Genomic DNA, 17,283 nt, shown 5'->3' on the forward strand with positions numbered 1-17,283 from the left:
TTGGTAAGAATTCCCATACTTGTAATACTATCTGGTAAAGCACAAAGCAGGATGAAATTGAGACGTAACTGTGAACCACTTGGGGAAGAGGATGCACCCACTTGTCACCAAGAGACCTCAGATTTGGAATCCCTGTCCCTCAAAATTTGTTTCCCCAGTTCATTCTGTGGCTCTTTGCTGTGAAGCGCTGATCCAGGAGGCTCAACTGTGAACAGATCACGTGCAAATCCAAATTACTTGATTGCGCCTATTTCCAGCAGCCACTTTGCATATGCCCTGTTTACACAAAATACCAAAAACGCTAGCAAGACTTTTATTGAGCCACCACACATCAGGAATTTTCTCCTAAGAATTCCTGATGCCTGGAGAAACCTTCAGCACTTGCCTTAATATTTCATAAAGACAGACATTAGCAGCAAAGCACGTGCCAGCCCTTGACTTCCATTGCAGGTCTTCGCAGTGCTAAACCAATTTCGCTACGGCTGGTCTCGTTGGATGGTGTCTGAGGGAGACATGCTAGAAGACAGATCGCAATTAAACAGCTGAATGGCCAAGACAGAAAGAGGCAGAGCCACCCAATTGCCAAGCTTGTTGACAGTCAACACCCCTCTACGCACAGTGGGCGGGCAGCCAATCCAAGGTACACTGCCTTACGCAAGCCATGAAACAATTAAAAACAGAAAAAAGATCCATAAATAAATAGCAGTTGGCACATCTCCCACACCAAGACTCTACCCTTACTAGTTTGGACTACACCTCAAACTGAATACAAAAAGCAAAAACATTTTTGGTCTACCCATCAGGTGGAAACAAAATTTGCTTTCTCTTTCTAGTCCTTTTCTCCTCCCACACAACCGGGATTTTGAGTGTTTAAGAGTCCATAGTTCTTATGCCCTCGAGAGAGGAAAGGCCTTGAGTTGCTCAAGAACAATTCCTTTAGCAAGTGCACAAACTGGCTCTGCAGGGAGTCCAGTCCTGCTTAGTCAAAATGTTGGTGGCTTTCATATGTGGCCTTAAGGGAGACAGAAGATTAAAACAGTTTGTGTGGGATGACTTCCCAATGCTCTCTTTAATTTAAAGTGGCACAAAGCAGAAAAAAAGGGTACAGCTATAATGTTGTATTTCAGAGAGAAGCGGGGGGATGGCCTTTTGCACAGTGCTTAGACCACCTCTGCAAGAGTTTTTGTCTCCTCATTCTGTTCCAAAAGATGGAGTGGATTATATTTGTACATTATTAAAACAGTCTCTTATGTTAGGTGATTCTTGAAAGAGGATAATAAGTGGTTACAATATGCTTAAAGTTTTATTCCACTTATCCTCCTATCCTCCTCACAGTCTACATTAACAGAGGCAGACAAAGACCGTCCATCTTTGCTCCCTCAGCTAAGGCAGAACTACCACTTAACTTCTACGTTTATTTCTCCCAAACTGTCAAGATGTCCTGAAACAACACAAAAATTACATATCTGGCACATTCAAAGGAGGGAGGAAAACCACCAAAGTAAATCGCGCATACACAACAAATGACAACCCAAGAAATTAAACTCGCTTTTAAATTACTAAAAATAGATTGGGTAGTGAGGGGACTATCAATCAAATCTTAGAGCTGCTGAATATTCAAAGAACAGGCTTCTAATAGAGTGCTCTCAAGACTGCTGGAAATTTTTGTGATAAAAAATGCAAGAGAACATGAAAAAAGGAGCAGTAGGATAACGAAGAGCAAAATACACAAGACAGAAGTGGATACAGAGTATTAATTAGGCCATTAAGATCCTTTAATGTTTTACTGTCCAATAAAATATGTATTTCATAAAAATTAAGTGCCATGCAGAAGGAAGGCACACATGCATTTTATTGAGCTGTTCTGATGAGACCGAAGACATGAATTACTAGCAAAAAACATTTGTGGACAAGAGGGAATAGACATTAGAAAAAAATGTATCTGTACTATGAAAACAAAGAATATACTATCGGATAGGAATTTTCACTCTCATTTACCTAAGTGAGATATTAATCTGCTCTATAAGCATCTCATCAGTCTGTTTTATGAGGAGTTTGATGTCAATTGAAACAGGGAGACTTATAAACACTTGAAAAAACTGTTCCGTGATTAAGACTGAATTATTGACTGAAGGGAATGCATTAAGCCCACACAATAATTTGTACTCACAATTAGTCGATTAACCAAGTCTAGAAGTACATTTAGATGTCTTTTCATAGCCCACATTCAGGACACAAAACAATCGCTTCAGCTTCTTCATCTTACAGATTGGTTCAAACCATCACTGCAAAACCTCCTGTTTCTCGGTGTCGTCTGGTACATCAGGGCACACCAGCCACTTCAGATACATAAAACAACATTTAAAAGCTCCCTAAGCTCACCAGCCAGAAAGCAGCACACAAGCTCAGCAGTGTTCTTAGGACACTCACCACCTGTCCTTCATGTAGGCAACTGTAAGACAACAAAGATCATCACCATCCAATGCACTCTGGACTAAGCTCTGCAGCACATTTCGCTTTCACACTATTTATTTTTTCAGTCGTTTTGGAGTAGTAATCCTGAAGTGGACATCCTAGCCACGAGGCTGCAACCTTAGGAAACCCTCAGAAAACTGCTAAATGCGTGGGGACTAAACCAAAGAAAATAAAACAAAGCAGGAATTAGGTATGGTTATGTGTGAGAGAGGCTTCTGTGCTCCAGACTAAGAAAAAGGAGAGCAAAGAATCTATACTAAAAGCAAATTAGATAATTCCTCTCCCTTTTCATTAACATTGCCAGCTCTAAAAACATATTTTTTTTCTTTTTCAAGCCACATTTCCACTTGGATTTGGAAGGGAAATCTGGGGCTCCTCCACATCTAACCAGCAGTAAGGTGACGCTCGGTTTGTTAAGCATTTCTGGTGATGATGCCCCTTGGCTCTGAGTGCCGAACACCCAAACGCTGCCTGTGCAGCCACTTCTGAGACCTACAGGGAGCTCAAAGCAAATTAGTACATGTCAGAAGAATTGATATGGAGCTGAGTGCTAGCAGAGATCCACCCAGAATAAGAAAGCCAGCTGGAGAGAACCGTCAAATCTCTACAAGTGGCTTAACAAGCACCTAACCAGCCTGTATCTCTTTTGTTAACCCCAGTATTGAATGCAACCCCCCCCAACCACAGACTTGAACTCGCTTGCCAAACTCCACACACTGCAATTGCTGCAAAAACTCTTCTGTTATCAGCAGACACTAATTACTACACATAGGCCAGTAATAAGACTTTATTTGCATGGTATAAGTAGTAAATTCAAGTAGTTTCCTGTTCTTTACCAACATCCTGTTGCCACATCTACTCCTCCAGGAAACTGCAGCACCGAGCGAGAGAATTTGGCATCCCACAGAACAGCTCTGACGCCAAATGGCTATCAGAGCACAGTTACTAGGAGCTTGCTTACAAAGAAAACAATTACATTAATCTGGTTGTCATTTATGCTTTCAGTTATTCGGTGCAAGAGTGTGTGTCCCATTTTCTGGAACGGAAGGAAAAAAAGGGGGGGAAAAAAGCGTTGTTTTGATTTGTTACCTGAACTCAAAACAGACGCTGTGCAGTGAGGATGCTCACACAGCCGGCTCCAAAATAACCAAGATAAGAATTACTGCAGATTTCATCATTTTTATTTCTGTTTTCGTACAAGCAAATATTCTCACACTCATTCATCCCCTAGATTTATATAAAACCACAACAGTACCAACTGGAAGAATCCCACAGTCAGCTAAGCATCCGTGTAATGATTGAGAGTTCACTAACACAAAGACTTTCCACCAGCAAAACTCAAATCTACATTTAAGCCTTTACAGCTGAGACTCTGCACAAGAATGTACAAGACAAGTGTGGCATGTTCTGGTCAGATTAATCTTTTAATAATCAATACTTCAGCTAAACTGAGCCGAGCTTGGTTTAAAAGGATACATAAGCGAACATACACTGAGTTTTGCACAGCATTAGTTTATATTCACAACCTGACCTACAGCACAGCTATTTTTGAATCAACAAATTGAGCAGTAGTTTCACATGAGAGAAACTTTCCTTAAACGTTAAATATAACTCATGACAAATTGAGCTGCTTAGCCAAAAATTACTTGACATAAAGTCCATAATTAAAACCAAGTGATCTTTTATCACCATCTTGCTGTGCAACAAAAAAACCTGTTGTCGAAGACAGTCTTTGAAATCAAATAACAGCAGGAGAAATCTAGGATGAAGCACTAAGGCAGCAAATCTTTGAAGAGTTTCTAGTGAGAGCAAAACCACCATCCACAAGTTGCAGCAAAGCAAATGATGCATCTCAAACAAAGAACAAAAAAGTGGTTGCACATGCAGATTACGCAATACTTAAGTAAAACTACACGAGGAGTTATCGCAGTCATACGCGGCATTTCAGAAACAACTGGTTCTGTAGTCGTGGTTATGTGGTCAAAGCATTTCCTTAGTGTTTGTATGTACAGCCCCTGAGATGTCAGGACAGCCGCGCTCACACACCCCACGATGGCATCGTTCTAACCACAAGAATGGAGGCCCAGTGGTTAGCAAGGTCCTCAAAACACTGCCATACATTGGGTATATCTCTCTTTTTATGCATTATTTTACCTCAGTTTGTGCCTTCGGTTACTGGCTATCAGACTGTACAATCTTGCTTTGTAAGGGAAATGAAAAGACTGTTGGATGTAGGTCTCAGTTTTCCACTTGGTTACTAAGCCCCAGTTGCAGAGACGTCCCTGCTACCCAAACGCTGAAGCCAACTTGTTTATCCGCAATATGGAAAGATTAACGCACACATCAGATTTTGTGAGATCAGCACCTTGATATGTGCTCAGAGGACCGGACTATTTATTTTTGTCAAGTTTATTAAGCACGTAAGAAAATCCCATCATACATAAAGCAGCACGCTCTTAATAAAACTTCATATGCATGGTAAGTTTTCAATTTATAATGTGGCTTATATGCATAATAAATTTATTTTAACTCCATGCTTTAATTTATTTTCACACATCCATATATTTACTACACTTACATTTTCACTCAAACTACAAAACTTCTCCATTTATTTCTTCCATTTCCTATAAGCTAAAAGAACTACAGATTTAAAAACTTATTTTTACGCTTGGAAATCTCGTACTGAAAGTATCCATTTACAGTGAAGAACACAAACTTCAGGCTCCATTAATAGCGCTACTGCAAACATACAAAACGGTCACAGAGGCAATAACCAAATATCCCATGAAATATTCACAGACAAGCACCATTTTCCAATCTATTGAGCTCCCAGTTCGAAAAGCTCAAGTGTTATTACCAGGCTACGCTCAATCAACATTTGCAGTTTTCAGTCAATAGAACTTTTGTACTTAGGAGCACTTGAAAACTTGACCCATAGCTGCTTAAAATTTGGGTTAGCAAGCTTAACTTTCAAGTCTTTCAGATCCTTTGGTTCTGGGGAGAAAAAAAAAATAAATTAAAAAAAGCTTACGTTACTGCAAGTTTCTAACTTGTTATGGTCACTGCTTTTAAATATTGAGTAAATTTTGAAGGTATCAAAGACAAAGTTAATAATACAGCATTACCTGATCCTGTAAACACCTAATTAGATGGTAAATTTGAAAAAATACTGCCTTCAGCAGGAAAAAAGCACTCCAGCTAATGGATCCTGCTGTATCTTATATTTTCACTTGTATCAACAGTTTTTAAAACCTAGCAGATAGCCTACCGACAGTCTTCAGTTGCTTTTTGTAACAGAAAAATACCTAGATATTTATCCACAGATTTCCAGCTTCCACTAGCACAGCTAAAAACATTTCTAGCAAGCCTTAATTTGATTTAAAGCACTTATTTTTGATCTAAGTACTTCCATAATTTCACCTTGATTTATATTTGTAATGCCTGCTGTAGTGTGGCACTCAGGTTAATTAAATAGATTAAGGGGTCTTCAGCTGTACTTCTTCCACCCACTTTGTTTCTAACTACCATTAACCTCTAGGAATTGCCCTCCTTGTTGGTCATTATTGTTTAATTATACTTCATAGTTATGTCATCACATCTGTGAAATATAATCTTCCTTAACAACACAGCTGTGAAATACGATACTCTGGCCCAGCAGTGGAATTCTGGTTACGGTAGATTATACAGACACATGATGTCGATGGAGGAAGCGATAGGAAACTTTGAACAGGTCTATTGTGTTCGGAGGTAGGAACAGACTTCAAGAAAGGTCTCAAACTCTTCCTCTTTCCTCTCCTGACAAAACCTTCCGTCAATTTTAGGAATAACCTCTTCTAAACTTAGAGGCCTTACAACAGAGAAGTTTCATACAGAAAAATGAAGTGAGAAGAAACCTCAGAAATATAATCTAGGAGTCTAGGATTTATTTTTTTAACAGATAGTATGAATACCATCTGAAAGACACTTTTTTTCCCTGGAACCATCTGCTTCCATTCATGATCTCATGATGCACAAGCACCTCCTTTGCTTGTAATAAACAGCAGTAGTGACTGCATTGGCCCAAAAGAAACAGGACTTGGTGTATTTCTGTTATACTTTACAGGTGGGAATTAAAAAACAAAACCAAAACAACAAAACAACAACAAAACCATAGGGGAGACAACTATTTAAACAACTGGTTCATAGAAGATTACCAGCAAGAGCTCCCCACATCACAAGGACCTCCCATATAAATTACTGAATGGAACAGACGTTAATTCCTGAAATTTAATATAAACTGCACATTCTGCTGATACACATAGAAGGTGTGGCTGTATCAAACAGAACAGCAGTGTCACCATAAAATAATAGAAAAAAGTAAGTCTGTACTGTAAAGTCTGTGTACTAAGACCTGTCTTTGCTTTTTCCTATTTTTGACAACATTAGTTGGCGAGCAGTGGGTACACAGGCTACTCCACAAAAAAAAATGGCACCAATATTTTTTTTTTTACTGGGGGGGATAATGTGTCTATGTAAGTGTGGGTGTGGGTGACTGGGAGGGAACTGTCCGATTTTTCAAGAGTGGAGATAACAGAGGACAGGAGAACTGTTTACATCCTCAATCAAGACTGTGCATACCAAGCTTCAACAGCATTTTTTTTCTTGGTCTGGGTCTGGATCTTGACTGGCCAGCAGAGGCAAGGAGTTGTTTACCTGTTAGAAGCAAGGGGGCAAATTCCTTTAGATTGATACAAAACATTTTCCTACTCTGGTAGTCAGAAAGGGAGGAGCAACCAGTTTATTTATGTAGCTCAAACAGCGGCCAAGCAAAGAGGATGCCTTATTGTGCAGAGTTCATAACTGTACACTAAACTCCTCCCTTTAAAGCGATGAAGAAGGAAAATTGCTGTTCCCACTCCAGGAGTCACAAGCAAATGGAAGGGGAGAAAAATAAGCAACCAAGTCACTGCTTGAGAGAGTTTTCAAGCACAATGCTTATGATTAACCAACTGAAGAAAGAGAATGACTGGGAGGAGGGAGCTCACACAGATAAACTCAGAGCCAGAGGGAGCTTCAACAGAAATGCCCTGGGCTTCGGGTGGTCTTGTTTTACAAAGCACGATTAATTAAACAGACACTAAAGGACATCTCTTTTAAAAAATGAAACACGTTACAAAGCAAAATGCCTCAGAGAGAAAGCAACTGGGGAGTTATAACTAAATTACTAAGTACAAAATGAAGCAGCCTGCAGAGGAAATGAGTAATTAAAAAACCCTCCCCTGAGCGACAGGCTAGCAAGAGAGGGATAACTCCAGGACCCTTGTGCTGGAGGTAAACAGCGTCGAAGCCAAAACCTGCCAGATGAAAACAGATGTTTTATACAAACAAGGAAAGCCTAGTGGAACATCATGAAAACCCAAACTCCTGCCTTTACAGGGTGCTTTCACTCAAGAGATGGCACTAGGCACAGCCTGTGTGGTACAACCTGAAGAGACGCAGGAATTACATCACCCACCACCACCACGCTGCCAGCCCAGGGGTGAAGCTTTGCAGCGCTGGACAGTCCTCAGGAACCATAAACAATGTTTTCAGAGGAAGAAATAGATTTATATCAACCTCATTCTTCTTTCTGCAAGAGAGTTTATCTAAAACACAGCGCAACCACCTCCCTGCTAGCTCAGAAAACCCTTCTGCAGGCCTCTCCCTCAATGAAGCAAAGACACCTTGGGCACCTGCGCACCGAGGGTCCTGGTGAGCGACATCACCCTTGGCCTGCCCCAACTCCCTCTTTTGTCTGTTGTCCCAGAGAGACACCAGGAACAACATCCAACTTGCCAACCCCAAAATAAGCACTCTGGCAAAGTGATTTTCCAACTTTTTCCACTGGGTCTTCCCCAGGGAAGACAAGCCCTGGGTGTAGCAAGTTTTAGCTCACTGACAAGTGTGCTGCTTCTCCCATTTATCTTTTGGAAATCCCTTAAGGGCCAGCAGTTGAACGTGAGTCTGTTGGCGGGCAGGCATGGAGGATGATGACCATGGAATCAGTCCTCTGGAGAAGCAGGCTGAGTAAAGGGACCCACACTATTCCCCAAATGTGGTCCCCTCAGAGGGAGCAGCCCCAGCCCTGATGAACACCATCCCCTTTCTCAATTGTGGTCGGCAGCAAGGTCAGGAAGGTGAGGACATCTCCTGTTGACACTGAGGCAGATCCACTGGTAGGTCACCAGGCAGACACTCCTCGCCACCACCTCCAGCCCTCCATCAGGTGAGGGTCACTCTGTCATTCATCGCACAGACGGTCCCTCACCCACCATGAGCAACTTCAAGTGACGGGTCCCTCGCCATCCCCTCAAGCTCTTTGTGGTCTGGGGAAGTGCTCAAGGCCATTTTCTTCACAGGCAGTCCCTCACTGTCCCCTCAGGCCTTCTGTGGGCAGGGGGATCCCCCAGTATCTCTTTCATCCACGGTGGCCCCTCACCAACACCTCAAGCACTTCTTCTGTCAGACCTGCGTCCCCTCCGTGGGGTGCAGGCACCTCACTATCTCCTCGGTGCGGCCAAGGGACCCCTCACCGTCCCCTTCCTCTCCACCCAGACCAGAGGTCCCTCTCTGCCCCCTCAGGCCCTTCCCCTGATTTCTCCCCACAGGCCTCGGACTCTCCCTCTCCCTATGGAGCGGGTCCAGCCCCGCGGGCTCTCGCCACCTCCCCGCGGGGCCGCCGCCCCCGCGCCCCCGGCCCGGCACTCACTGCGGCGGGAGCTGTAGGGCCGGGCCGCCGCGGCGCTGGAAGGCGCCGTCCACGAAGACGCCGTTCTTGCCGAGGCAGCGCAGGTAGAAGTGCGGCTCCTGGAAGCTGAGCTGCAGGTGCCGCCGGGAGATGAAGCTGGAGTGCCCCATGTTGACGTCCACCGAGCCCTGCGAGGAGTTGCGGCCTATGGTGACGGCCGGCTGCCGCATGAGGAACTCGAACTCGCGGCCCTGCAGCCGCGCCAGCACCGGGCCGGCGGAGGCGGCGGCGGGCGGCCCGGCCGGGGGCGGCGGCCCGGGAGGGGGCGCCGCGGCGGGGCTGCAGGGCGCCGAGCGCAGCGCCAGCAGAGCCCGCGCCCCGCTGCTGTCCTCCCCGACTTCGGCCATGTTCCCAGGCAGGGAGCGAGCCAGCGTGCCGGCCTCCGGGGCGGAGCCGGCGGGGCGGGGGTGGTGGGGGGGAAGCGGGGCGGAGCGGGAGGCGAGCCCGCCGCCGCTGCCTTCCCCTGCCTCCCCGGCAGCACCGCCGGGCCCGGCCGCCCTGCCGCGGTTCATGACGCGGGGCGGGGACGCAGTGCCGGGCTCGGCGGGGCCGCGGCGCCTCCTACAGGCCCGGGCGGGCCCGCTGCGCTGGGCAGCGGTTCCGGCCCTCGGGCAGGTGCTGAGGAGCGACCCCTTCCGAGGGAGCGACCCCTTCCGAGGGAGCGACCCCTTCTGAGGGAGCGACCCCTTCCGAGGGGACCCCCGCCACCTTGGCCCTGAACCTGACAGAAAAATCGCTGTCGGGTCCGAGAGTTGAATCACCCCAAAATCTGCCCCGCTTCCCTGCGCTGGAGAGGTGCCCCCACCCCAAAACCCTCCCCGCTTTCTGTGGGGCAGGGGTACATCCACCCCGCAGCTGGTACGGTGTTTTCAAACAGACTTAGGCCGGGTGAGACATCAATTTGTTGCCTCCTCATGTCATGATGCCAAAACCCAACCGCACTTTTAGACGGATATTAAATCACAACACGATCTTAGTATCCCTGGACAGTTTGCTAAAAGAGGCAGATTCATCCCAAATAGACAAAGGTGTGAGTTCAAAACACCTTCATACACTTTTTATAGACCTTTTAAATATATATTAATATATACACTCATGTATATACTCACATAGTGTTTTTATGCTCTTAGCTTTACACTCATATCATTTTTTTATAAGGTAGTATGTAGATTGTTTAGCTTGTATTACATGATTTCTTCCAATTACTTTTTATATCATTTTTTATATGAGTTACTTATATGAATCATAAAGGTGACGTTCTTTGATACAATGGCATGTATTTGGATCATGTACATACTGTACTGTTTAGATTATCAAGATGAAACAGGAAAAACTTTTCTATATATGTGAGCCAGTGGTACTTTGCAGAATCCTGAATTGTTAAGTAACCAGAAAATACAATAAATTTGACAATCCTGGGAGGGCGAGCAGCCGTAATTGCTTATTGCTTCGGGTCGTGTAGGGAACGCAGCAGCTCGTAGCAAGGCTGCTCAACAGCTTAGAGGAGATGGGGAAAAAAATCCCATAACCGGTCAAAAGTGCAGAGCAAATTTCAACTGCGAAGACTGTAATTAAATGAGCTGGAATCAGTCCAGGACCACAAGGTTAACATCCCCGTTCCTGGAACATCTTCCCTGAGATGTTTAATGACTGCTGAGCAGTCGGGACCTGAATTAGACATCTCACCTGAGACACCATCTTCGGTAAGTGTGCTCTTTGCCGCTACAGTTCAATATGAGCTGAGAGGAAGAAAGAAAAGCACCGTCAAACAAAACACCGATACTGCTTCCTATGCCTCAGTGTTTGCTCTCCAGCAGGTCTCAGCCAAGCCAGGAACAGCAAAAGGCTGCAGTCCCCAGGGCAGGAGAGGAAGGAAAGGCATCCCTGGAGGAGGCACAGGGAGGTGGACACATGGAGTGACCATCCTGGAGGCCTGGAATTAAATTACAGCCGAAACAGCGCTCTCAGAGGGTCAAGCAGGGTCAGGGCACACAGCAGTGGTGTAACCTGGGCCCCGGTGGGGAGCTGCTCCCCTCGCACTCGTCTGCCTGAGCTCCTCTCCAGCTCCAAATTGCTCAGGATCAGCAAATGCTCGTGGCCAGAAATAAAATGTGGCCAATCGGGTAGGTGAGAGCCAGAGTGTGACAGGGGAACTGGCTCAGGCCTTTTGCACTTTGACACCGGGGTAAGGGTGCTGGTAAGTGTGCTCAAAAAGGGGCCTGAGCCAGCAGACAGGTGTGTGGGAGCAGGTGAGGTGGGACCTGCTATCAGAGCAGCGTTTGACCTGTCAAAAAAAAAAAAAAGAAAAAGGAGCTCCGGAGAGATTTTAGTTCTAAAGCCCCAAATCATGTCATTTGACCAGAAAGAGCCTGAAAGGATCAGAAATAGGGTGAGGCTGTTATCAGATGTTGTCAGTAAATGTTTCCACGGCCGCATGGTAAAACTTATTGTGGGCAGGTGAGGCAGGAGCCAAGCCCGGCATGGGCAGGAGTGGGGCGGTGGTTCCAAATCCAGGAGATGCAAACAGCCCTGGGGACCCATCTGATGTGGGGCCAAGAGGTGTGTCCTGCCAGGGCTGGGCCCTGTTACCTCTCCCACATCAGATACAGGTTACGGATTTCTGCAGCTCCGCTCGGGGAATAACCCGAGGGCTGGCACGTGTGGCCGGCTGTGAAGATCCTCGTGCTGTGGAGCTGGGAATGATGATGGGCACGTTCACATGTGTCATGGCCACTCTGCAGCCACCAAGATGCTCCCACTGCACGAATCGGTAAGATTCTTCTTCTAACAAGTCCCTTTCTTTCTGCCTGGAAATTTCTTGAGTGGAATTTGCTGCTTAAGCCAGTGCTGCTGTCGAGATAAATCCCAGCTTCATGCAAAATGCGATCAAGCGGTGTATGGAAACAGGATTCCTCCGAGCTGCCTGATGGGTTGTGCTTAGCATCGTGTCTCACCAGCTCGTCCGCCTGCAGCATCCATTCCCTAAGCTCCTTGTGCTGTGAGGAACAGAGCGCTCTGCTCGGCAGCCTCCAACGCTCTGCTTGGCTCTAATCCACCCGGCAACAGCATCAAACCAAGGGCTCTTCAGACAAGGAAACGCTTTGCGCTCCTCCAGTCAACTAATCCTGCTTAAAGTCAAGCTGGCTGCCCCAATGTAAACGCCTGATGTAAATGCACACAAAATTGTTTGAATTAATCTCATCCTGTACGGCTGGATTGACTTTAAAGTGGTTAATTTTCCTCGGCAGGGTTTTAGACAGATATGTCTGCAGGTGTGGCCAAACTTCCTGACTCTACAAGTCACCTACCAAAATATTCAGATGGCCGGGAGCTGCCAGCCGGGTACCACGAGCCAAGGGGTGGGAGCAGCCCTAGCAGGAGATGGGTCCGCTGGGGGACAGCACGGTCCTTGTGTCATCCCTGCAAGGTGACCAGGCAACGCTCAGATGTGGAATGGCACCTTGGCCATCCCCAGCCATCCAAATGGGCCGGCTGTGGGCTTGCTCCAGCCATGACCGTGCTCGAGCACTAGCATGATGCGATGCTGAGACCCTGTACAAGTGTGACTGCTTGTGCACATGCAGAAATAATCCCTCCTGGCACTTTGTAGAGACACCACGGGCCATTTTGAGATGCCATCCTGCTCTGCCACGTATGTGCAATAGAGCAATGTGAACCAGGAGGAGAAATAAAAAGTTCAAACAAAGCAGCTGGGAAGGGGAGGGTGAGAGCAGAAAGGAGCTGGGATAGAGTCGGTGTTACTCAGAGAGCGGTACAAAACCTGACTGTCCTTTGTCAAATATTTGTTTGACAGTGTGTCATCGCTAACTGGCTCAATATAGTGATACACAGCAGGAATCTGGTGCTATCAGTTGTGGGCAAATTAATGTAATGGCTTGTTATGGTCACCCAGGTACCACTGTGTTGGGCAAACACAAATCTTGCAGAAACAGTGCTAAAGGTAATTTTCAGCATTTATCTGCTGAACTAGCATCTGCTTGAAAACCGTTTCTGCAAGTGAAATGCTGCATTTCTATAGTACTTCATTCAGCTCTTGCTCGCTATTCTGATTAACAAGACTGAATACATACTTATCAAGCCCCAATTCAGCAAAGAAGCTGCCCAGCTTCGACACTGCAGGAAATCTGTTCTGCCCCCAGACCAAAGCATAATTGAAAAGCAGCTTCGACAGAAAGGAACGATGTGAGCTGCATGCTGGGCGTGAGCGGCTTGATGTATTTACCCGGCAGCTAGACAACACGTTGATGCTCACAGTGAAAGCCAGGCTAATGCACACAGCCCTGACCTGGGGAAGGAGGAGGAGAGGAGTGAAGGAAAGCAATTACTCTAAGGAAAAGAGACGGCTGGCTCCATGCTAGCCCCATCCAACGTTTCTCCTGAGCTCAGTGCCAGTCTGACAGGGTGAAGTGCAATAGGGCTTCCACTGATGTAAAGTGTGCGTCAGTAGCAAGCGAGCAGAGGCTTCAGGACCCGCATCACACAAATACTTCGATAAAATACAAAAGAAGAGGGCAGTGTTCCCTCGAATTCCTGCCCAGCTCCCTGCAACACTTGTCCCTTTCCCTTCCCTCAGCCATCAAATTGGTTTTAAACGCTGTTGTGGTTTTTGTCCAAACCGATTTGAAGCAATGTAAGTGATGAACAATGTGCCCTGTATCTGTGGAGCTACTTTCCCCAAAGCACCTGCGCTCAGGAGCAGCTTCACTTCTTTCTCCAGCTGGGTGGGTTTTAATTCTGCTTTCTGTCTCAGGGACATCACAGTGCTGTGACATAGGAGCAAAAAGGAGTTTGCACTTAGATGTATTTGGTAGGATTTTCTTTTTAACCAAGCAGCTGCAAGAAGTTAAATAAAATTAATTGTTTTGAAACATAATCAAGTGCACCATAGTGTCTGTCTCACACAAGCACACATGCTCACATGGTGTCTGACCCAGCTTCCGGTGGGATTTCTACCTGTTTTCTCAATTCCGTTGCTAGATCTGTGCTTTTAACCCCGACCCTCACGTCTCTCCAGTGACCTCCCTCGGTCCTGACCTGGGGCAGTCCATATAAATCTCATTTCCTACAGAGGCTGCATCCACAATACAGATCTCTCACCTGGAGAGCACCTGTGATGCTCGCAGTGGCATCAAGGAGGTGACCTGCTGCTGAGGCTCTGGGGAGCCCGAAGGAGCCGGGACACCTGTAAATACCCCTCTGCAGTCAGAACAGCTTTGCAAATGTGTCACGGCAGCTCTGAGCCAGGTTTTAATCCAGATGACCTGATAAGAAAGGGTTTGCCTGTGGAGGAGGTGATAGAGAAACTCTTTCTTTTCCTGCACAGCTTTTAATCAGCAGAAGGTTGAACAAAACAACACCAGTGAGTAAGAAACGTGGTGGGAGCAGTTATGGTCCTGAAAGCTCACAAAGGATACAAACCCACCATTTTTTCTCCTAGTGCCAGTAGGCTGCTGTGCTGAAGGAAGGAGTGTCAGGGACAAAAAAAGCTTTGCAGACAGCAGGACCTAGCGCAAGGTGGGCACAGCTTAAACCTGGTCGGGGCTGCCTCCTGCAAGGTGCTGAGCGCTTCATGCTGGGTGCTGAGCGGCGGCCTCAGTGCCTGGCGAGATGGGGCTAAATGAGATGCGGCATCTGTTACCTCCCTCCCGGGAGCAGCGGAGCCTGGGAAGATTGTTCTTTCTATAGTGATGAATTTCTTCATTTTTTAACATCAGCTGTGATCCTGTTTACTGTAAACTCCAGTATGCTGGAAGTGTTTCTGTCATGGTTTATTTAGGTTTCACAGGGATTTTTTTTTTCAAATCACACTTATCAAGAATATATTTTCACAGCAAGTTCTCTGAAATACAATAAAGACCGAGGAACATCTGATGCCCAGACTCTGCTGTTCCCTAAGATATTATATGATCTGCTCATTCCCCATGCAGAAATGCTGTCACTTTTCTAGAATCCATGCCAGAGACTGTCTGATGTATGGTAGCCCATTTCAGAAAGCTTTAAACAAAACCATTTGTTGTCAAGATAATTTTACAAAAGCAGGACCATTTCATGGGTTGTGGTTAAAATAATTCATAAAATATACACTGGTGTGTGTGCCTCCAGCTTTAAACCCACTCAGCTAACTTACTTTCAATTTGGCTTGAAACTTAGACCTCGGTGAAATACATAACTCAAGCCAGGTCTGAATTATTTGCTTTAGTCCTTTTTGAATGATCTCATTTTCTCACTTTCCATCTATGAAAACAGAGGAAAAAAGAAAAAGCGCACATACTTTTCAACAGCTAAAAACAACTGAACCAATAAATATAAAATCTGATATCAAACACGAAGCATTTCAGCCCAAAAGGAATATGGTTTTGGACTTTTATGAGCAACTGTAGCATATACTGCCTGTTGCTGCTGAAAACAAGCTCCATGAGTTGTCTGGAGAGTTGGGAGCAGCTGGTCTTAAATATCTTGCTTTATAACCTGCCTGAGCAGCTAGAGGAGCCAGTAAAGCTACAGAATTTGCCCATTTGAACAAAACCCACAGGACCCATATGTTTAGTGTCCCAAACCTTGTATTCTGATTCCCACCTGTGATGAGATATCTATCTGATATACAGCCAGTGTAACATGCTGCCAAAACCACGATGGTCACACCTGATCCCAGCTTCCTATATTTCATGAGCAGAAACAACACAGGGAAGGTCAAGGCAATCTGGAATCAGATCCAGACCCAGCAGGGTATGTGTGTGAACAGTCTCCTTGCCATGTCACCTCTGTCATGACCCACCAGCCTAGAGCCGCGTTATCCTGTTCCAGTGCTTCTTTAACCAATTACCCCTCTAGAATGGACAGCCTCCTTTTCTCTTTTAAGTAGCTATCACCTGTCAACCTGCTGGATACCAAAAGCTTTTCTTCTGAATGGGGAAAAAAAACCCACTAGGCCAAGCCATGCCAGGAAAAAAGGAAAAGGTCTGGACTCAGCCTTTCTTGCCCTGCTCAGGGCTCCTGCTTCAGAGCATCCCAGGTATGCACATACGCGCTGGACACCTTCCTGGCTGGGTTAGACCTTGAAGAAGGATGTGGTGGCCAGTCTTCATGAGATGCTTTTTCTTTTCTGTTTTGTCAAATAAGGAACAGGAAACCAAGGGCAGAGGCGGAACGTACGGTGCTGTGACATGGACCCAAGCGCAGAGTCCCGAGACCCATGCAGGTACAGCCTTGGACTTCAGCTGCTGAGTAGTATCTCAGTAGAGGAAACTTTAAGTCATTAGACATGAGGAAAAAATTCTTTGCAAAGAGGGTGGTAAAAGACTGGCCCAGGTTGCCCAGAGAGGTGGTGGATGCCCCATAATCCATGGAGACATAAGGGCATTTGCTGTAAGTGCTGGAAAACTCTGGATTTACAATCATCATGCCTCACTTTAAGGGCACACTGTCAACTTCAGAAAAACATCTGCTATAAACAGTTTTACTTACATACATTACTAATAATACCATACAGTATTAAAAGTTAAAGGATTTTAAAAATCCAATTTACTTGTCCTTCATCTCAGCCAGGGGAAAAAAAATCAATGAAATGGGTCTTGGTTTTGTTTAGAGGAATTTTCACTTACCAGTTGCCTCATGCTACTGTTCTTGCACTGCAGGCAGGAAGAGACGTGTTTACCTGCATAGAAAAAAAACCTGTGCATCCTGGAAATTGAAAAATAAAAAGAGAGAGAAATAAGAAGCCATGAAAACATGTCTATTGATTTTTTTTAAATAAATACGTGTTTTACAGAAATGAAACAGTTACTGAATTTAACCAAAGGTCTTTCTTCACCAGCAAAATAGTAATCATGTGAGAGTTTAATGGTTGAATCGAATTCAGTTTATGTTAGAAAGATATTACTGCTATGGAATAACCTTTGATGAAATTAAGGGTGTCATTTTTCTTTTTTTTAAAGGTAGGATTTCAACCCCCTAACAACTAGAAGTAACATATAGGAAATTTGGGTCTTAGACAAAGTTTGTGTAAGTCAAACTAAAAGATA

The 17,283-nt window shown here is 45.5% G+C and overlaps 1 protein-coding gene and 1 long non-coding RNA gene across 3 annotated transcripts in view; one reads left to right on the top strand and one right to left on the bottom strand.

Moving 5' to 3' along the window:
* Positions 1 to 9,626, bottom strand: part of FOXK1 (forkhead box K1) — a 56,984-nt gene extending 47,358 nt beyond the window's left edge. The window contains exon 1 of one of the 2 annotated variants that reach the window (XM_065031424.1): positions 9,203 to 9,626. In XM_065031424.1, coding sequence (XP_064887496.1) covers positions 9,203 to 9,588 — 386 coding nt within the window. In that variant the 5' untranslated portion in view covers positions 9,589 to 9,626. The remainder of the gene's footprint in view (positions 1 to 9,202) is intronic. The other variant, XM_065031425.1, reaches the window with a different exon arrangement.
* Positions 9,627 to 10,913: 1,287 nt separating this feature from the next.
* On the top strand, positions 10,914 to 16,983 carry LOC135575518 (uncharacterized). The gene is made up of 3 exons (XR_010466397.1): positions 10,914 to 12,011; positions 16,382 to 16,460; positions 16,897 to 16,983. It is a non-coding gene; the product is annotated as an uncharacterized LOC135575518 (long non-coding RNA).
* The last annotated feature ends 300 nt before the right edge of the window (positions 16,984 to 17,283 follow it).

Source organism: Columba livia, chromosome 15 (assembly GCF_036013475.1).
Source record: "Columba livia isolate bColLiv1 breed racing homer chromosome 15, bColLiv1.pat.W.v2, whole genome shotgun sequence".
In the NCBI taxonomy this organism is placed as follows: domain Eukaryota; kingdom Metazoa; phylum Chordata; class Aves; order Columbiformes; family Columbidae; genus Columba; species Columba livia.